Below are 21,376 nucleotides of genomic sequence, written 5' to 3'. Positions count from 1 at the left end.
CTCAGCAAATAGCTTGGGGTGTCTACTTTCCAAAATGGGGTCATTTGGGGGGGTTTGAACTGTACTGGCATTTTATGCACAACATTTAGAAGCTTATGTCACACATCACCCACTCTTCTAACCACTTGAAGACAAAGCCCTTTCTTACACTTTTTGATTACATGAAAAAATTATTTTTTTTTGCAAGAAAATTACTTTGAACCCCCAAACATTATATATTATTTTAAAGCAAATGCCCTACAGATTAAAATGGTGGGTGTTTCATTTTTTTTCACACAGTAATTGCGCAGCGATTTTTCAAACGCATTTTTTGTGGAAAAAACACACTTTTTTAAATTTTAATGCACTAAAACACACTATATTGCCCAAATGTTTGATGAAGTAAAAAAGATGATCTTAGGCCGAGTACATGGATACCAAACATGACATACTTTAAAATTGCGCACAAACGTGCAGTGGCAACAAAATTAATACATTTTTAAAAGCCTTTAAAAGCCTTTACAGGTTACCACTTTAGATTTACAGAGGAGGTCTACTGCAAAAATTACTGCCCTCGATCTGACCTTCGCGGTGATACCTCACATGCATGGTGCAATTGCTGTTTACATTTGACGCCAGACCGACGCTTGCGTTCGCCTTAGCGCGAGAGAAGGGGGGACAGGGGTGCTTTTTTTTTTTTTTTTCTTTATTATTTTTTTGCTTTTTTATCTTATTTTTAAACTGTTCCTTTAATTTTTTTTTTAAATCATTTTTATTGTTATCTCAGGGAATGTAAATATCCCCTATGATAGCAATAGGTAGTGACAGGTACTCTTTTTTGAAAAAATTGGGGTCTATTAGACCCTAGATCTCTCCTCTGCCCTCAAAGCATCTGACCACACCAAGATCGGTGTGATAAAATGCTTCCCCAATTTCCCAGTGGCGCTGTTTACATCCGGCGAAATCTAAGTCATAAAATGCTCGTAGCTTCCGGTTTCTTAGGCCATAGAGATGTTTGGAGCCACTTTGGTCTCTGATCAGCTCTATGGTCAGCTGGCTGAATCACCGGCTGCATTCTCAGGTTCCCTGTTGAGACAGGAGAGCCAGAGAAAAACACGGAAGACGGTGGGGGGGGCATTCCCTCCCACTGCTTGTAAAAGCAGTCTAGAGGCTAATTAGCCACTAGGATTGCTTTTACATGAAAGCCGACCGCTGGCTGAAAAGAATGATACCAAGATGATACCTAAACCTGCAGGCATCATTCTGGTATAACCACTCAAAGTCGTGAATGGCGTACCTGAAGACAAAAAAATGGTTAACAATAAAGCACAGTAAACGGTAAAGTATAAAAAATTGCATACCTGAAAAGCAAACATGATAAAACATAATAACAATAAAACATTGCAGAACAGAATACAGTAAAAAAGAGCAGAACAATAGAGAGAGAATAGAGAGAGAGAGAACAATGAAACGACAACTATTTTTTTTTATTTTTGTTTGTGTTTTTTTTTTTTTTTTACACTTTTTTTTGTAACTGTAACTTTTATAACTGTAACCGGTTCCAGGTTCGGGTCTCTCAAAATGCGATGGCATCTTGGGAGACCCTGTGAAAGTGTGCCTAGTCTGTGCAATGCTGTACCCTACGCTAATACTCAACTAGTGAATGGTAGCGTTCAAAACATTCACCAATGCAAAAACCAGGATTGTCAGGACAGGAGGGACAATAATAGCGGGTGTCACGCCTATATCCGCGCTTGCTGCAGACACAACATCTTTTTTGGGGGGGTTCGTTGGGTAGGGGTACTCGGGAGGACATAAAGAAAATGCCTCTCATGCAGCCGACTGCATTTGGTTGGGGATGTGAATGGGGGAAGTACGGGCGCTGCAGAAGCGGTGGGTTCCCAATTAGGATTGGCGAATGCAGCAGGAAGGGCATTATGGGCACGACAGGCCTGTGTTTGTCTTTTTGGTGGCAGCGGGACACTACTTGTGCTTGCCACCTCACCAGCTTGAACTGCACTTATGGGACTGGCCACGTCACCAAGTGTTACTGCAGTGCTGGTATGACCACGACCGGGGTGTACTAGGCCACTGGCGCTTGCCAGTTCACCAAAACGCTACAAAAAAAAGTGACAGTGATCGATCGATACTGCACTTGGGTGGGCTGGGCCGGGCGGAGGGGCAAAACGCAGGTGCTAGCAGGTATCTGGGCTGATCCCACTAACACTGCGTTTTTGGGAACCCTAAACTGCTGGGGATGCTAGTATAGATCTGATCGGATCAGATATTGATGCGTTCAGATACTATACCACTAAGGGAGGTGTATGCTGCGTGTGTGGGTGTTAGCGGTACTGGCGCTAATCTGATGCTGCCTGGGGCTGGTGCTTGCCAGTTCACCAAAATGCTACCAAAAAAACTGTTAGCGATCGCAGGGATCAGGCCTGACTCTGCGAACGCTGCAGTTATGCGTTTAGTGTTTTGTAAGTGACAGTGATCGATCGATACTGCACTTGGGTGGGCTGGGCCGGGCCGGGCGGAGGGGAAAAACGCAGGTGCTAGCAGGTATCTGGGCTGATCCCGCTAACACTGCGTTTTTGGGAACCCTAAACTGCTGGGGAGGCTAGTATAGATCTGATCGGATCAGATATTGATGCGTTCAGATACTATACCACTAAGGGAGGTGTACGGTGCGTGTACGGTGCGTGCGTGGGTGTTCGCATTACTGGCGCTAATCTGACGCTGCCTGGGGAGACGCATATCACTGCCGGGCGATCAGGGGGCTAAACCTTTATTCGGTAATAAACGGCGGGTGCCCTGACACTATAAAAAATAAACAAACTAACCAGCGTCACCTGTAACAGTTATACGGTGATCAGTGGTGAAAGGGTTAACTAGGGGGCCATCAAGGGGTTAAAACATTTATTAGATAGTATATGGGGGTCCCTGTCGCTATAAAACGCTGACAGCGAACCTAAATATTTACGTTCCTAACTAGCGTCACCAGTGACACTAATACAGCGATCAGAAAAATTATCGCTTAGCGACACTGGTGACAGGGGGTGATCAAGGGGTTAAAACTTTATTAGGGGGGGTTAGGGGGGTACCCTAGACCTACAGGGGGCTAATACTAACTGTCCTACCACTGCTAACTGTCACAAACTGACACTATGCAGTAATCAGGAAAAAAAAAAAAAAAAAACCTGCTTGGTGTCAGTTTGTGACTGGGGGGTGTGATTGGGGGGGGGGATCGGGGGGCGATTGGGGGGGGATCAGGGGTGTTTAGTGTGCCTGGCATGTTCTACTGCGTTGTGTGTGAGTGTTGGTGCACTTACATGTCTTCTCTCCTCGGCGCTGGAACGGAAACTGCAGAGCCGAGGAGAGATGACATCACATCCTCTGCCTCTGTGTACTATACAGAGGCAGGGGATGTTTCCCATTGGCTGGGAGCGATCGCGAGGGGGGGCCACGATCGGATGGTCTCCCCCTCGTCTCTCATCGCTCCCAACCAAATGCCGACCGCCGATCGGACCCCCCGCCCGCGGGAAGGCAATCACGTACCAGGTACGTGATTTTGCCTGCCCGTGCCGCTCTGCTCACGTATATAGACGTGAGGCGGTCGGCAAGTGGTTAAAGGGTAACTCCACTTTCGCGGGGGAAAAAAATAGCAAATAAAGAAAAAATAATATAGCACATATAATTGTGACACTAATCATATTGTTATTGAATGTTATTAAAAATTACCTTTCCTTTTCCATCTGCAGCCACTGTAATTTTCTGAGAATGCATTGTAATATGGCTACCCGGAGTTGTTCTGTACACAGAGTGTGTACTGACCACTCCCCAGAAACATCATTTCCTGCTTGTGTGATTGGTTCACCAATTTTCCTAGAAGTCTGCCTAAGATACTAGTCAGATTTCAGGCATCCCCTGCAACAAAAATGTCATTTTGGAGAGATATTTTCAATAGGAACACGTCCAAAGAGATGCAGGCCCAACAGATTTCCTCATTAGTGCCCTGCAGCTGCACACCTGACAGTTAATTATGAAACCACTCCCATTAGATCCACTCAGTACAGAGGCACAAACACACATGAATTTCTTCAGAATAACAAAAGGTAGGAATCTGCAACAAAGGTTGTTATAATCCTTGCAATGTACATAGATCACCCAGAGGGGAATGTTTTTTTTCTCAACAAAAGTGGAGTTACGCTTTAATACAGTACAAAGTATGTTTTTCCAGTCTTTTGAAGTTTAAGAAGACAATGACTTTTCTGAGCCTTTTCGCTGTGAATACATAACAATAACTAAGAAAACATGGAAGAAGAGGGGAGGGCCTAGCTAGGTCTAAACTAACTAAACAGGAAGCCGTGGGCAGAAGGAGGAACCAACATTTAATTAATAAACAAGTTGCAATGGCCCAAAACCGCCACTAGATGTCAGCATACTACAAATATTAACGTCAAGCAGTTCTATACAAGACATAAAACAATACACGAAAGTGGGGCAGAACAACTAGTATGCCACCGGTAAAAAAAATCTGGAGTGGTATGGATTTGGAGGACCCTTATCCGAGCATGCAGCCTGCCCCCCCAAAACCATACCAGGCCACATGCCCCCAACATGGGGAGTGGGTGCTTTGGGGCACATGATGTCAGAAGGAGGTGGTGCCACCAGATGACGTAGCCAGGTGGCCCCGCCCCTTGTCTATATAAAAAATGTCAAAGCGTAGAGCCGCATTACGGCGGGAGGCCTCCCAGGGGGTGGAATGTTCTTAATTGTTTCTATTTTTTGGGTCGGCGGGCGGCGTGATGGACAATGGATTTACATCGAGGGACACTATTTTTTTATTTTTTAATAAAGGATTTGTCAAAAACTGTCTCCTGTGGTTATTACTTTTGTACACTTTTTTGGTGAATGGGCAAGGATCTGCAGGCCCTCTTGCTGAAGGGAGCTTCCAGAATCCGATAAGCCCCCCAACTGTACCCCTGACAAATCACAGCCCAGGGTTGTTGGGAAGAGGCCCTTGTCCCCCTCAACATGGGACAAGGTGCCCCAAAGCATCCACTCCCCCATGTTGAGGGCATGTGGCCCGGTATGGTTCAGGTGGGGGGAAGGCGCTCGCTTGTCCCCCCCTTTCCTGACCTGCCAGGCTGCATGCCTGGATAAGGATCTGGTATGGATTTTGGGGGAGGGGACCCCACCCCGTTTTTTTGTTTTTTTTTGGTGTGTAACTGCAAATCATTTTATATAGGATTGGATCCCAATGAGGCCACTTCTAGTGACAGAGAGCCCCAATGGGTTATTTTCCCTTTCCTGACAGGCTCCATGGCAGCATACGTGTGGGTTGACCCCGCCTCCATAACTACCCAATAGGACCCCTCCCTATAAATTTCAGCTGTGGGCTCTCAGCCGTGTTCCTTTTTTGTCCTCCTCCGTAGGACCTTGTGTTTGGTTCTCCTACCTGAAGACGATGTCCTGCGATCGTATCGGCCGACTGGCGTGATGTCTCATCCCTCCAATAAGCCTTGACGTTTAGCAGGGTATGGAGTGTATTGCAGAGTAAGCGCTGAAGAGCTGGAGTCATTTTTGAATGAAAAGCGCGCACAGGCCAATCGCCTAGCAGTATGCAGGTGGCCATTATCTGCCAAAAGCCCGGTGTGTGTATGGATGTTCCGGCCGAGTCGATCGTAGGTGGTGGTGGTGAGCATATATCGCCTTCATGGCAGCAGTGTATATATTTGTTGTTGTTGTTTTTCTCTCTGTGTGCTCTTTGTCAAATTGCCTATGCAGCAGCTGGATCCCTGTGCGTTCCAGCCGCCGCTCCCTCTACTTCCGGGTTCTGTCTGCGTTCTGCGCAGGCGCAGTCCCGGAACGAAAGCGAGGCCTGGTTTCGGGCATGCGCACGATGACCGTGGGCCTTGCGCGGCCGTGACGTCACGCGGCGCCAATTTTAAAAGCCTGGGGAAGCTTGCAGAGCTTGGGAATGATCGTGGGCATAGCGGCGACTTCCCTGAGCATCTGCAGAGCCTTCCCCAGGTAAGTGCAGTACAGATGGGTCTGTGCTTGCTGTTTTGCTTTCTGGTGTATCTGATTTACTCTGTGTTCACCTGCAGTGATTCCCAGCATCAGCCATGGACTCTTCACTGCCTCCTGGTGGCCAGTCCTCTCGCAGCAGGTAGGATTTGAAAGTATATTTCTTTATTTACCTGCTGGGGGGAAGAGAGCGGAGTGTAGGACATCATTCTGACTTTGTGCCTTTCTCTTTCTCTCTTCCTGTCTTCCTTCTTTCCTTAGCCCTTCTAGGTCTGATCAAAAACAAAGTAGTTCCCGCAGAAGGAGCGGGTCATCTAAATCACACCACCGGCATTCCTCCTCTGGCTCTAGACACCATGGTTCATCCTCTAAGTCTAAAGACCACAGTAGAGGCTCTCCTCACCCCCCCTCATCTCATAGGGGACTGGAGAAAATATGTTGGGGATGCAGGGTCCCAGTTCCTGCCAGCAAGTCTCTCTGTGACCGCTGTTTTTCTAAAGCAGCTAATGAGAGGGAAGGTGCAGACCAACACCTGGAAACTCTAATCAAGCGAGTCGTGAAAGAATCGCTGCAGGAGAGACGCTGCAAAGCCTCGTGATTCTCCTCAAGATCCACTGATTCCCCTGTCAGAAGAGGGTCCAGTCCCTGAGACGTGGGAGTCTTCTCAACCTAGTCACCAGTCAGCTCCCCCTTCAGATAGTGGGTCAGAAGCAGATGATCCTGGGATGGGCTTTGAATACGCCCTGGTTCCTTCTCTGGTGAAAGCTGTTAAAAACGCTCTGGTTTGGGAAGAACCAGTTATTTCTCCTGCTAAACAGAGAAAGTTTTTCAAACAACTCAGCAAGGAGCGTCATTATTTTCCTTTCCTCACGGAAGTAGGTGCTATAATTTTTGAAGAATGGGGCAAGATGGATAAAAAAAGCTCTATGCAATCTAAAATCGCAAAACTATACCCTTTCAAGGAAGAAGAGGTTAAACACCTTGAGTCAGCTCCCTTGGTAGATGCTGCATTAATGAGGCTTGTGAGATATGTGACTCTGCCTCTTGAAGATACAGTCTCATTTAAAGATCCGCTGGAGAGACGGATTGATGCCGACCTAAAAAGGATTTACCTGACAGCAGGCACAGTGTGCAAACCCGCTCTGGCCTTAGCAGCAGTCTCTAAAGCTTTAGAGGCATGGTCAGACAATGTGAATGATTCTCTTAGAGGTATCTCTGAAGAAGTGGCTAAGAGCTCCCCTATTCAGGAAATCAGGCTTGCCTCTGCCTTTCTGGGGGAGGTCTCTATTGACATTGTTCGCCTAGTGGCTCGGGTGATGTTGTCATCGGTCACCGCCCGTCGGGCCTTGTGGCTGTGACCTTGGTTGGCGGATCCAGCCTCTAAGCAGGCTTGGTGCCGTATTCCATTTGAGGGTTCATCCCTCTTCGGCAACAAGCTTGATAGCGCCATTACCCGGGCTACGGGTGGTAAATCGGGGTCCCTCCCTCAAGACAGGCGTTTACAGAACCAAAAACGTACCTTTTCAAGATCGCAGAACACCGACCGTGCAAGGGAAGCACGTAGCTATAGGCCTGGTCGGGAATTTTCTAGATCCTGGAAATCCAGGCAGTCCTCTTTTAAAAAGCCCACAAAAGGGGCTTCTACCAGTAACCAGGACTCCACTAAGTCCTTTTGAAATTGGGCCCGCTCAAACATGTCAGGTAGGGGCTCGTCTGCTCCACTTCCGGCATGTTTGGGCGGCCTCAATTCGGGATTTCTGGACTGTCAAGACAGTGTCCTCAGGCCACACCTGGGTTTTCAACAGCACTCCCAGACTAAGATTTATACCAACAAATCTTCCAAGTTCAGAGGAGAAGAAACAAGTTCTTTTAGCTTACATAAGCTCTTTATTGGCTCAAAACACAGCCATTCCTGTTCCAGATGGCGAACGAGGAGAAGGCATGTATTCCCCTCTGTTTCTGGTACAGAAGAAGAACGGCACATGGAGGCCTGTTATAGACCTGACTCATCTCAACCGGTTTATCCGAAAGGAAAAATTCAAGATGGAGTCACTATTAACGATTCAACAATCAGTTCATCTAGGAGATTGGCTGGTGTCAATAGACTTGAAAGACGCCTACTTTCATGTCCCAGTGGCGGCAGACTTCCAAAAGTTCCTTCGCTTTGCTGTAGGCGATCAACACTTACAGTTTACCTGCCTTCCATTTGGTCTCACAACATCACCTCGGGTGTTTTCCAAGGTTCTGCTGGCTGTTGTTGCTCTGCTCCGAGTCAAAGGAGTTCGCCTTCACCACTATCTAGATGACCTCCTCCTTCTAGCCCAGGACAAGGGTCAGCTTCTAGAGCACAGGAGTCTAGTAATTGCCACTCTCCAAGAGTTTGGGTGGCTCCTGAATTTGGAGAAAAGTCACCTGATTCCATCTCAGTCTCTCATATTTCTAGGTGCCCATTTCAACACACTAGAAGGCACCATCTCGCTACCCGAGGAGAAGATTGTGGTGATCCGGGACAGGATCCGTTCAACCCTTGCTTCATCTCACCTATCCGCTCTTCAATGTCTGAAGGTGATTGGCACAATGGCAGCTACCATTCCCATGGTGAAGTGGGCTCAATGGCACACTCGCCCATTCCAGAAAGGGTTTCTCCAACAGTGGGATTCTCCCAGCAAGAATCAGCGCATCCTCCTCACTCCATCCATGAGAGAGTCTCTCCTTTGGTGGCTCCAAGGGAAAAATCTCCGCAATTGCCATTCGATTCTTCCCATGACATGGGTCACAGTGACCTCAGATGCCAGCAATCAGGGCTGGGGTGCTCATTGCCTGTCAGAAGTGGCTCAGGGCAGATGGATCTCGCCATTTCAGAAGACTGTATCCAACATTCTGGAACTTCGAGCGGCCTTTCAGGCGCTCAGATCCTTCCACCATCTGATAAAGAACTCCTCAGTGATGCTCCGGTTGGACAATACAACCGCGGTGGCCTATATAAGGAAACAAGGTGGGACTCGCAGCTGGTCCCTCCTAAGGGAAGTGGAGCCAATCATGAACTGGGCTCAGAGGAATCTGTCCAACATTTCGGCAGTCTACATTCCGGGGGTCCAGAATGTTCAGGCGGACTTTCTGTCCCGTGTTCAAATGGACAACAACGAGTGGTCCCTGCACAAAGAGGTGTTCAAATGGCTCCTGACACTGGGAGTGTCTCCAGAAGTGGATCTGTTTGCATCCCCATGCAACTACAAACTCACCAAGTATTACTCGAGGTTCCGGGATCCCCAAGCATATGGGATAGATGCCCTCACGGATCGGTGGAGGTTCAACAAGGCGTATGCCTTCCCTCCGGTACCTGTGATACTCCAGTTTCTCCGCAGGCTCAGAACAGAGGAAGTGGAAGTCATGGCAGTGATACCGTTTTGGCCCAACAGGCCATGGTTTCCCCTCTTAACTCTCCTCAGTTATCGGGAGTCAATCCCTCTGCCTCTCAGGGCGGATCTTCTGTCCCAAGGTTCTATCCTGCATCCATGCCCTGCTCATCTACATCTCAGGGTTTGGTTTTTGAGAGGGGAAGGCTTGAAGCCTTAGGTTGTCCAGAAGAAGCCATCCCGACGCTTCTGAATGCCAGATGGAAGAGCACTAATAGAGTGTATGAACGTATCTGGTCCAAGTTCACAGAGCACATGGCCTCTAGACCTAATCCTTGTGGTTCTCCAAAAGTCCAGGATATCCTCAGCTTTCTGCAAACAGGGTTGGATTTTCCTCTAGCAGTAAGTTCCCTTCGTGTGCAAATATCAGCCATCTCGGCATTCACAGGAATTTCATGGGCTAACCACACCCTGGTTCGCCAATTCTTCAAGGGTGCTATCAGGCTAAGACCTCAAAGGAAACCGAGATTCCCTAAATGGGATCTTCCCCTTGTTCTAGATTTCCTTTCCACGCTTGGAACAGATCCTGAGAATCCTCTATCAGTTAAAGACCTCACACTCAAGACCGTCTTCCTGGTGGCAGTAACTTCAGCCAAGAGAGTGTCTGAAATCAGGAACTTAGGTTCCAAAGAGCCTTTCCTGATCTTTTTCCCAGATAGAGCAGTATTAATTCCCAAGTTGGGCTCAAACCCTAAAGTGACTTCTATTTTTCACGAAAATCAGGAAATTGTATTGCCTACCTTTAACACAAAAGAAGGTCAAGAAGTTCATCCCCTTGATGTGGGATATACTTTGAGTCAATACCTGGAAGCTACGGAATCATTTAGACAGACGGATTTCCTTTTCATTCTTCTACAAGGAAAAAATAGAGGAAAACGGGCCTCAATCAGATCCATCTCTGCTTGGATAGTACAGACCATTCAAAGGGCTTATAAAGCGAAGGGCTTGGCTCCTCCAGAGGCAGTGACCGCACACTCAACTCGGAGTATTTCAACCTCGTGGGCGGCTTCTCTTCATGTCGCACCCGAAGTTATATGTAGAGCGGCTTCCTGGTCATCTATCAATACATTTGTTTCCCACTATTGTGTTGAACCTGCCGCTTTGTCATCCATTAATTTTGGCTTGAAAGTGCTGTCAGTGGACAGTGTTAAATAAATTTATTTTCTCGCTCAGCATTGTGCCCACCCGGGTGTGTTTGGCGAGTTATTTCCCACACGTATGCTGCCATGGAGCCTGTCAGGAAAACGGAAAATTTATATCAAATACTTACCGTAATTTTCCTTTCCTGATAGGCTCCATGGCAGCAGGAGTCCCTCCCAATGCTTGGAGTAGGCTAGTTACGAAACACGGCTGAGAGCCCACAGCTGAAATTTATAGGGAGGGGTCCTATTGGGTAGTTATGGAGGCGGGGTCAACCCACACGTATGCTGCCATGGAGCCTATCAGGAAAGGAAAATTACGGTAAGTATTTGATATAAATTTTCCGTTTTTTGTTTGTTTTTGTGTCATGTTGGTAAGTTTTTCATTCACTTCCTGCTGTGAAGATACAGCAGGAATGGAAAGGAAATCTTCCCAAGAGAACAAAGTCAGGACAAAAATACTTGAGAGGTATTTAACCATTCCCTGCCATACCCAAAATATGAAAAACACATAAAATGTTTTTCCATAAGAAATACTGTATTTTGCATTATACTTATACTAAAGCACAAAAACGTATATATTATATGATTGTGTTTTTTTCCACAGGGGACCACTATCATCCCATTGCTGACATCTGTCCTTAGAGATAAAGCTTACTTTGAAAAACCGGATGAGTTTTATCCTGAACATTTCCTCGATTCAGAAGGAAATTTAAAGAAGAACGAGGCATTTATACCTTTCTCACTAGGTAATGTTCTTTGGAATAAGGTGCCTGATGATGTTGTGTCATGTCAGTAAACAGTAAGATACACTAAATTTGAGCCATCAGAGAAGGCTCATAGTATTTCAAGACATTCCCATTGTGGTGAAAATATCCCTGTAAAGTAGACAGTAATAGTCGCATGCAACTGGACTTGTTCTGTAATGATGAAGAAGTTTTCTAGCTTATTCAGTACTAATGAGAGTTAAACCAGGCACACACTACAGTTTTTTTTTTATGCAACCCCACGGGTTGCACACAAAAAAAAATCTGTCAGCTCCGGTCGGAGACACTGTACTAACCATGCGAGATTAGTTCAGCGATCTCCCTTGCTGAGCTGTTATTTTCTGACAGGGGGACGGCCCCCCACCAGAACACTCAGCACTTTCTGCCATTGGCTGAGAGTGCAGATCGGGAGTCGGTCGGCTGCTGGTGTTCCAGCATGCATGTCCGACAGGTGGCCGAACGATATACACATGGGCAGAATGTCTGAAGTTTTTTTTTTTTTTTTTTAACCAGCAAATATCTCCTGACATTCTACCTGTGTGTACGGGGCTTTAGGAACATACTCCAAAATTTATATCTACACAGGTATCACAAACACCTTACTCCAATCGTAGAGACTAAGAGGATAGCTGGATTGCAAGACACCTGGAAGAGGCCATCTGGGTCAAACTGGAACATCCATCTCTAAATAGGTGTGGGGCCTTCAACACCATCTGTCTTCCACATATAATGTAATTTAACATCACTATCCTGATCTGACAACCTTTACATCAGATCTGAACCTTCAATTCGCACCTTTGCCCAAGTAAATCAAATGATTAAGACCTATTCAGACTTCCTAACATCATAGGATGGGATTATGTAATTAGAACAGGGAAGCTCCACAACTTGCACACCTTCCTTTAAGGTTTTTGGACAATCAGCATCATATTCCATGGTAACTAGATATTAGGAGCTCTGGTTCAGACATTCTTAAGCTTTTAACCTTTTTACATTCACCATTGAAACTGTTAATGGAGGAGCTCAGTGAGCTCCCATCACAGATCTCATCTGCATTACTTTAATCAGAAATTGCTTAGTTTTGAGCACTTGGGGCCAGCATGACTCACATTGTTCCACACAGCCGTATCACACTGGAAGCTTGCACATTGACAGCATTCAGAAATGTTAGCATTAAGTTAAGTTTTAATGTTTTCCTGTCCTTCACCAGGTAAAAGAAGCTGTGCTGGAGAAAACCTGGCGAAGATGGAGTTGTTCCTGTTTTTTACAACACTGCTGCAAAACTTCACCTTCCAGGCCCCTCCTGGTGCTAAGTTGGACCTGACCCCTGCACTGGGGTTCACCAATGCCCCCCTACCACATAAGATCTGTGCTATACCTCGCAGCTAGGACAAAGCCAATCCAATCTACAATCATGGTTGATCCACATGGAAAAACAAAAAAACAGAATTAGTGAGAAACTTGAAATGAAAATCCACTTTTGTTTTGTTAAACCAAATTGATTACATCCATTACAGGGATGTTTAGAAAAAAGTCATTGCAGATTCTTTTCTGAGAGTAGTGATGTTTTGTAATGTTTTGTGGACTAGTCAAATTTTATTCAACTGTTACAGCATCTACAGCAGCTTCCTGTATTGGAAATCTGATTTAAAATACCCCTCACTTTTATACATGAAGCTGTCTGTGGTTTGTAGGTCCTTATTATTTGATCTGTGTTTCTCAAGTGCCAGTCAGTGAAGTTGGGATGTCACCTTTTGCTGTGGCTAAAACCCAACACTTGCAAGAGATTTAGCAGGGATACACATAAAAGTAAAAGGCTCATAAGTCTTGGTTCACACCTATGTACAGTGGTGGCCCATGCATTATGGGCGCACGGGCGCAGATCCCCTAACACCGCTGCTGCACTCCCTATCTATGCACCTGATCTCTTTCAGGACACCAGGCGCATTAATTACAATTTCAGATGATAAAGTATGCAAACAAGCTACCAAATATAAATGAGAACAGGTAAACAGTAGCGCTAAAGGTAAAGAACTACCAGCAAAGACATTTGAGCAACACACCAAAATAATGTGCATAGTATAGTCCATAAATCACACTTGATAGGGTCAAATCTACGGGTCGACAGTCGATAACTTCATCCAACGCCACACCATGTGACTAAGACGTGTCTCCACTCCCCAGTTTGGATGTAAACTCACCAGAAAGATTTGCCTCAAACTCTTGTGTTTTGGCAATCAGGCAATTAACTACCACAGGGTTCAGATGAATTCCGTCAGTACACATTCCCCAGCGGGTAATATAGGAGAAATAAGACTCCAAATAGTGTGATATCATCAAATTAGACAAAGCATTTATTAAAAAAATAGCCCAATGGTAATATACTAACAAACAGGCAAGGTAAAATCGCATTCATATGCTGGAGATGCCAGAAATACCCCGTCACGGCGGACATAAGGAATAGTTCATTCCTCCTCTGATCTGATAGTTCAAAACACTTGGATTGTCATTTCCGGTGGTGCGTGAACGTCACTTCCAGTTGCCGTACAACCACGTCGAGGGACGTGGCTGTACGGAAACCGAAAGTGCCGTTCACCCACCACCGGAAGTGACGATCCAAGTGTTTTGACGGTATCACACTATTTGGAGTCTTATTTCTCCTATATTACCCGCTAAATAAACCCATAGATTTGACCCTATCAAGTGTGATTTATGGACTTTAATATACTATGCACATTATCACTTTTTGGTGTGTTACTCAAATGTCTTTGCTGGTAATTCTTTATCTTTAGCGCTACTGTTTACCTGTTCTCATTTATATTTGGTAGCTTGTTTGTATCATCCCGCTATAACCACTGAAACGGGAGGATGTCCATATACGCCCTGCTGGCAGGAAGTGGTTAATTTGTCAGAATGTTGGAAGTAGATTTTTTTTTTTTGTACTAGGTTACAGCATGTAGCAGTAATATGTACATATCGTCTTTGTTACTTGGAAACTATTTGACGCATGTACAATTATACATATTATTTGTATTGATTTATTGGCTTGTAAAACGTATTATCTTATTAATAAAAATACATTTTTCCAAGAAGTATTTCTAATCTGATATCAATTGTTGTGAAATGTAACTTTCAGTGACATGTTATGATTCAGCATAGTGTATAATTTCTTCCCAATAGATTATTTCTTTAACCACTTAAATTCCGGAAGGTTTTACCCCCTTCTTGATCAGGCCATTTTTTGGCATTTTCACACAAATAGAACTTTCTTTTGGTAGTATTTGATCACCACAGTTTTTTTTTTATTATTATATAAATGAAATAACACTGACAATTTGGGGTAAATATATAAAAAAGAACATTAAGGCTATGGGGGTACCTCATCCTTATTCAACTTTGCATAGATAGAGAACCAACATGATGGATTATTGCGGTACCAGAGAGGGATTTTACACACAAGTTAACAAAGAATACATTTATTGTAACAAAATTTACACATAGAAGACACACATGATAAAAACATCCAATTAATTGTAAGGTTCAATACAATAGTTACAAAAGATATCACAGAGATGGTTGACGCGTTTCACTTAATAGCTTTTTCAGAACCGATTACTCAGTGATTTGCAACAACAGAACCTCATATTAAGAACCTGGACGAGAAACACATGACAATGAAGATAGTTTCATGTCAAACAGGTATGGAGTACACATATCTCACATACTACACATATGGATTTTTTTAGGGGTCCTATACATATTATCTTCTTGGGGTTGGAACCCTGCCAGCTAATGATATTGAGTCATTATATATTATATAGGAGAGGTTAGTATAAGGGACTCTCATATTTTTTTATATTAATATATTGTTGGATAAATGAAAGTATTTTGGAATATTTTATTGGTTATTGTTCTCACCTAGGGGCTGCGGTGTATTGGCATCCCAGCATCTACTCATCCATCTTTCCTCCCTTTTTGACATGGGCATATTGATTCTCCTTTTTTAGGTGGAGTAGGTGAAGCTATTGTGTGTAAGTCTGTATGCTAAATTAAGTATAGTTCTTTTCTTTTTTTTTTCTCATTTCTCTTTTTTTCTGAGGACATTTTGATTATTATGATATTTTCCTGCATGAGATATGTGTACTCCAAACCTGTTTGACATGAAACTATCCTCATTGTCATGTGTTTCTCCTCCAGGTTTTTAATATGAGGTTCTGTTGTTGCAAATCACTGAGTAATCCGTTCTGAAGAAGCTATTGTTTTTATACTAGTAATGGCGGCAATCAGCGACTTATAACGGGACTGCAATAGTGCGGCAGACAATCTGACACTAAGGGGCTTATTTACTATAGCATCTAGTCGGCAAATGGGGGAACAAATGGTCACAAATGACTAAAATCCATAGAAAAAGAATAAATCTAGTGGGAATAGGTATTCACTATAGCACGAGGGAAATAAATAGTTGCAAAATCAAATTCACTATAGGTCACATAAATCAGTGACCGACTAAATCAGTAGTCGTGGTAGAAGTACGGGAATTGCACGTGGAACTAATGTTTAGAGCTTAAAGGCTAAGTTCACTTTTTTTTTTCCTAAATCCCAACTCCCCTATGCACCAATATAGCATTCATGTACTTTTTTTGCAAAAATATCAAAGCTTTTCCTAAAATCTACAGACACATACCGTTCTGTCCTACATTCATGATTACAAACTTATCTATTGCTTCTGTCTGACGTCCTAACAGACTTAAGACCCCTTTCACACTAGGGCACTGTGCAGGTGCTACCACGCTAAAAATAGCGCCTGCAAAGCGCCCTGAAAGAGCTGCTCCTCACACTCCAGTGTGAAAGCCCGAGAGCCCCAGTGTGAAAGGGCTCTTAGGTTATGACACAGGAAGGAGTTGAACACCTAATCTCATTAGCACCAAGGGTGAGCCAAACACCCCTCGGTTCGGTTCACACCAGAACTTGCGAACAGGCAAAAAAGTTGGACGAACACGCAAATAACGTTAAAATCTATGGGACATGAACATGAAAAATCAAAAGTGCTAATTTTAAAGGCTTATGTGCAAGTTATTGTCATAAAAAAGTTTTTGGGGACCCAGTCCTGCCCCAGGGGACATGGATCAATGCAAAAAAAGTTTTAAAAACGGACACTTTTTCGGGAGCAGTGATTTTAAAAATTCTTAAAGTGAAACAATAAAAATTAAATATTCCTTTAAATATCATGCCTGGGGGGTGTCTATAGTATGCCTGTAAAGTGGCACAGTTTTCCTGTGTTTAGAACAATACTACAGCAAAATGACATTTCTAAAGGAAAAAAAGTAATTTAAAACTGCTTGCGGCTGTAATGAATTGTCGGGTCTTGGCAATATAGATAAAACTCATTGAAAAAAATGGCATGGGTTCCCCCCAGTCCATTACCAGACCCTTTGGGTCTGGTATGAATATTAAGGGGAACCCCAAACCATAATTTATAAAAAAATTGCATGGGGGTCCTCCGAAAATCCATACCAGGCCCTGTTTTGCATTGATACATGTCCCCTGGGGCAGGACCCAGGTCCCCAAACACTTTTTATGACAACAACTTGCATATAAGCCTTTAAAATTAGCACTTTTGATTTTTCATGTTAGTATCCAATAGACTTTAACGGTGTTCCGGCGGCTTATGCTTGGGCCGAAACGTTTGCCCATCTCTATCATGGAGTTAAATATGTGCCTAACAAGTGTTTGTGTATACCCACTTCAGCCCCGGAAGAATTTACCCCCTTCCTGACCAGAGCATTTTTTGCGATTCGGCACTGCACCGCTTTAACTGACAACTGCGCGGTCGTGCGATGTGACTGCCAAACAAAACTGACGTCCTTTTTCCCCACAAATAGAGATTTCTTTTGGTGGTATTTGATCGCCTCTGCGGTTTTTATTTTTTGCGCTATAAACAAGAAAAAAAGCAACAATTTTGAAAAAAACGCATTATTTTTTACTTTTTGCTATAATAACTATCCCCCAAAAAATTAAAAAAAACATTTTTTTCCTCAGTTTAGGCTGATACGTATTCTTCTACATATTTTTGGTAAAAAAAAAAAAATCGCAATAAGCGTTTATTGATTGGTTTGCACAAAAGCTATAGTGTTTACAAAATAGGGGATAGTTTTATGGCATTTTTATTATTAATTTTTTTTTTTACTAGTAATGGCAGCCATTAGCGATTTTTATTGTGACTGCAACATTATGGCGGACACAACGGACATTTTTGACACATTTTTGGGACCATTGTCATTTATACAGCAATCAGTGCTATACAAATGCACTGATTCCTGTGTAAATGACACTGGCAGTGAAAGGGTTAACCACTAGGGGGCTAGGAAGGGGTTAAGTATGTCCTGGGGAGTGTTACTAACTGTGGGAGGGCGTGGCTATGTGTGACACATCACTGATCTCTGCTCCTGATCACAGGGAGCAGAGATCAGTGACACTGTCACTAGGTAGAACGGGGAGATGCTTGTTTACATTAGCATCTCCCTGTCCACGGGACTCGCGACCTGACTCAAGGAGCTCCCGGATGATGCACATGCAATGGCATGGCAGCAAATTTAAAGGGATGTACGGGTAAGCCCATTTGCCCAGCCGTGCGCCGGTCGGGATCTGGATACTGTGTACTGCTTAACAGCACAGAGCTGTGTTCAGTGACAGGGGATCTAGTTGTTTTCATTCCTTGCTTAGCAGGGAATGAAAAAGCAACAAGATCCCCTGTCACTGAACACAGCTCTGTGCTGTTAACACTCACAGAGCTGTGTTTGGGGAAGATTGGAAGAGTCATTGGCCAGCACCCGGTGATCAGTATGTGCTGTGACGAATCACAGCACAAACGGGCTGGCGGGCACGCGCCCCCTACCCTACCCTAAGGTGACCAGATTTTTTAAATGAAATCCTTGAACATATTTTCTTTTTTTTTATTGGAAAATGGTATACTATTTTATAAGCATATTTTCCTCAAATTATGTATGCAGTGTATGTGTTAAGTGTTTATGAAATGATTGTATGATATATACATTATTTCTCACATTTTGTCCATGAGATAAAAAAAAAAGATTAGAATTTCTGAAGATACAACTACCAAATGTTAAGAAGATAAGATAGAGAAAAAAACTTGGAGGGATAATTCAAATCCAATCCAGACATTTTTTTTGGTGTGGTGCTATGGTGGTGCTAATCTGGCGTGCAAAGCGCACCACTGCTACCGCACACATGTGGGCATGGACAAAAAGTGGCTGTGGCCAGCAAGTGGAGGTTTCTTCAATGGTGTTCAGTATGTCCTGGCCTCTGTATGCCAATAATAATAATAAAAAAAAAAATAGCACAACCCTACACTTCCTTTGTACAATTCCACAAATGGACTTATAAGTGCAATGGTAAAACCTATAAATGAATATCCAGTGCAAATCAACCAATGTATTGCAATATAGTAGTGATGGTGTCACCCCTCTGCAAAAATATTTTGAGAAGTTGCAGAGCTTCAATGTGCAGAGGGAGTGACACCATCACTACTATATTGTAATACATTGGTTGATTTGCAATGGATATTCATTTATAGGTTTTACCATTGCACTTATAAGTCCATTTGCACAATTTTATAGATTAAGTGTAGGGCAACGCTGCATTTTTTGCTTTTCATTGATTCGTTACTTGATTTGTTATGTCCTCTGTATACTGGTAACTAGGGATGAGCTTCGTGTTCGAGTCAAACCCACGTTCGACTCGAACATCGTGTGTTCGGTCGTTCGCCGAATTACGTACGATATGGGCCGTTCGCGCCAAATTCGAGTGGCGCGCCACGGCCCATAATTCACTGCGGCATCGCAGTGCATTGCTGGCTGATGATTGGCCAAGCATGCACTATGATCCGCATGCTTGGCCAATCACAATGCCGTCTGAACAGAGAGCCGTAATTGGCCAAAGCCAAGGAGGCTTTGGCCAACTATGGCTCAGGGGGTTTAGTACACGCCCCACACTATATAAGGCCCTGTGCAATGTGTTCCGGCGTTCAGATAGAGAGAGAGAGACAGACAGTGTCATTTGATTTAAGTTAGTTAGGTCAAATCAGTTAGCTGCAGTTACAGTGTATTGCGTATATATATGCATCCCAGGATATGTATATATATATATATATATATATATATATATATATACACTGTATTCAGTTTAGCTAGATGCTGTTCTTCTCTTCTTAATATACTGACAGGCAGGCAGGTGTTTTTACAGTATTTCCAGCTACTGTACTGTGTACCCTGCACAGTCTCACCTACAGTATAGCAACCTGCAGTCAGGTGTTTGTGTAGGCTCATTGAAGCATTTCCAGCTACTCTACTGTGTACCCTGCACAGTCTCACCTACAGTATAGCAACTTGCAGCCAGGTGCTTGTGTAGGCTCATTGAAGTATTTCCAGCTACTGTACTGTGTACCCTGCACAGTCTCACCTACAGCATAGATACCCGCAGACAGGTGCTTGTGTAGGCTCATTGAAGTATTTCCAGCTACTGTACTGTGTACCCTGCACAGTCTCGCCTACAGCATAGCAACCTGCAGCCAGGTGCTTGTGTAGGCTCATTGAAGTATTTCCAGCTACTGTACTGTGTACCCTGCACATTCTCACCTACAGTATAGCTACCCGCAGCCAGGTGCTTGTGTAGGCTCAGTGAAGTATTTCCAGCTACTGTACTGTGTACCCTGCACAGTCTCGTCTACAGTATAGCAACCTGCAGCCAGGTGCTTGTGTAGGCTCATTGAAGTATTTCCAGTTACTGTACTGTGTACCCTGCACAGTCTCACCTACAGTATAGCTACCTGCAGCCAGGTGCTTATGTAGGCTCATTGAAGTATTTCCAGCTACTGTACTGTGTACCCTGCACAGTCTCACCTACAGTATAGCTACCTACAGCCAGGTGCTTGTGTAGGCTCACTGAAGTATTTCCAGCTACTCTACTGTGTACCCTGCACAGTCTCACCTACAGTATAGCAACCTGCAGGCAGGTGATTGTGTAGGCTCATTGAAGTATTTCCAGCTACTGTACTGTGTACCCTGCACAGTCTCATCGATAGTATAGCAACCTGCAGCCAGGTGCTCGTGTAGGCTCATTGACGTATTTCCAGCTACTGTACTGTGTACCCTGCACAGTCTCACCTACAGCATAGCTACCTGCAGCCAGGTGCTTGTGTAGGCTTATTGAAGTATTTCCAGCTACTGTACTGTGTACCCTGCACAGTCTCGCCTACAGCCTAGCAACCTGCAGCCAGGTGCTTGTGTAGGCTCATTGAAGTATTTCCAGCTACTGTACTGTGTACCCTGCACAGTCTCACCTACAGTATAGCTACCCGCAGCCAGGTGCTTGTGTAGGCTCATTGAAGTATTTCCAGCTACTGTACTGTGTACCCTGCAGTCTCACCTACAGTATAGCAACCTGCAGCCAGGTGCCTGTGTAGGCTCATTGAAGTATTTCCAGCTACTGTACTGTGTACCCTGCACAGTCTCGCCTACAGTATAGCAACATGTAGCCAGGTGCTTGTGTAGGCTCATTGAAGTATTTCCAGCTACTCTACTGTGTACCCCGCACAGTCTCACCTACAGTATAGCTACCTGCAGTCAGGTGCTTGTGTAGGCTCATTGAAGTATTTCCAGTTACTGTACTGTGTACCCCGCACAGTCTCACCTGCAGCCAGGTGCTTGTGTAGGCTCATTGAAGTATTTCTAGCTACTGTACTGTGTTCCCCGCACAGTCTCACCTACAGTATAGCTACTTGCAGCCAGGTGCTTGTGTAGGCTCATTGAATTATTTCCAGCTACTGTACTGTGTACCCTGCACAGTCTCACCTACAGTAAAGCTACCTCCAGCCAGGTGCTTGTGTAGGCTCATTGAAGTATTTCCAGTTACTGTACTGTGTACCCCACACAGTCTCACCTACAGTATAGCTGCCATTGCTCGGCTGGCAGACCTCCAAAAAGAATTTAACCTGCCCAAGAACTGCCTAATCTATGACATGCCC

The 21,376-nt window shown here is 44.3% G+C and overlaps 1 protein-coding gene across 2 annotated transcripts in view; it reads left to right on the top strand.

The window, feature by feature from the left end:
* The window catches only part of LOC141139185 (cytochrome P450 2K1-like), an 86,391-nt gene extending 71,965 nt beyond the window's left edge, over positions 1–14,426 (top strand). For both annotated transcript variants that reach the window (XM_073625094.1, XM_073625095.1), the window contains 2 exons: positions 11,175–11,316; positions 12,545–14,426. In XM_073625094.1, the coding sequence (XP_073481195.1) occupies positions 11,175–11,316; positions 12,545–12,723 (321 nt within the window). In that variant the 3' untranslated portion in view covers positions 12,724–14,426. The remainder of the gene's footprint in view (positions 1–11,174; positions 11,317–12,544) is intronic.
* Positions 14,427–21,376: the final 6,950 nt, after the last annotated feature.

The sequence above is a fragment of the Aquarana catesbeiana genome, linkage group LG04 (genome assembly GCF_042186555.1).
Source record: "Aquarana catesbeiana isolate 2022-GZ linkage group LG04, ASM4218655v1, whole genome shotgun sequence".
In the NCBI taxonomy this organism is placed as follows: Eukaryota; Metazoa; Chordata; class Amphibia; order Anura; family Ranidae; genus Aquarana; species Aquarana catesbeiana.
Note: the sequence above shows the minus strand (reverse complement) of the source record. Positions and strands in the feature narration are given on the sequence as shown.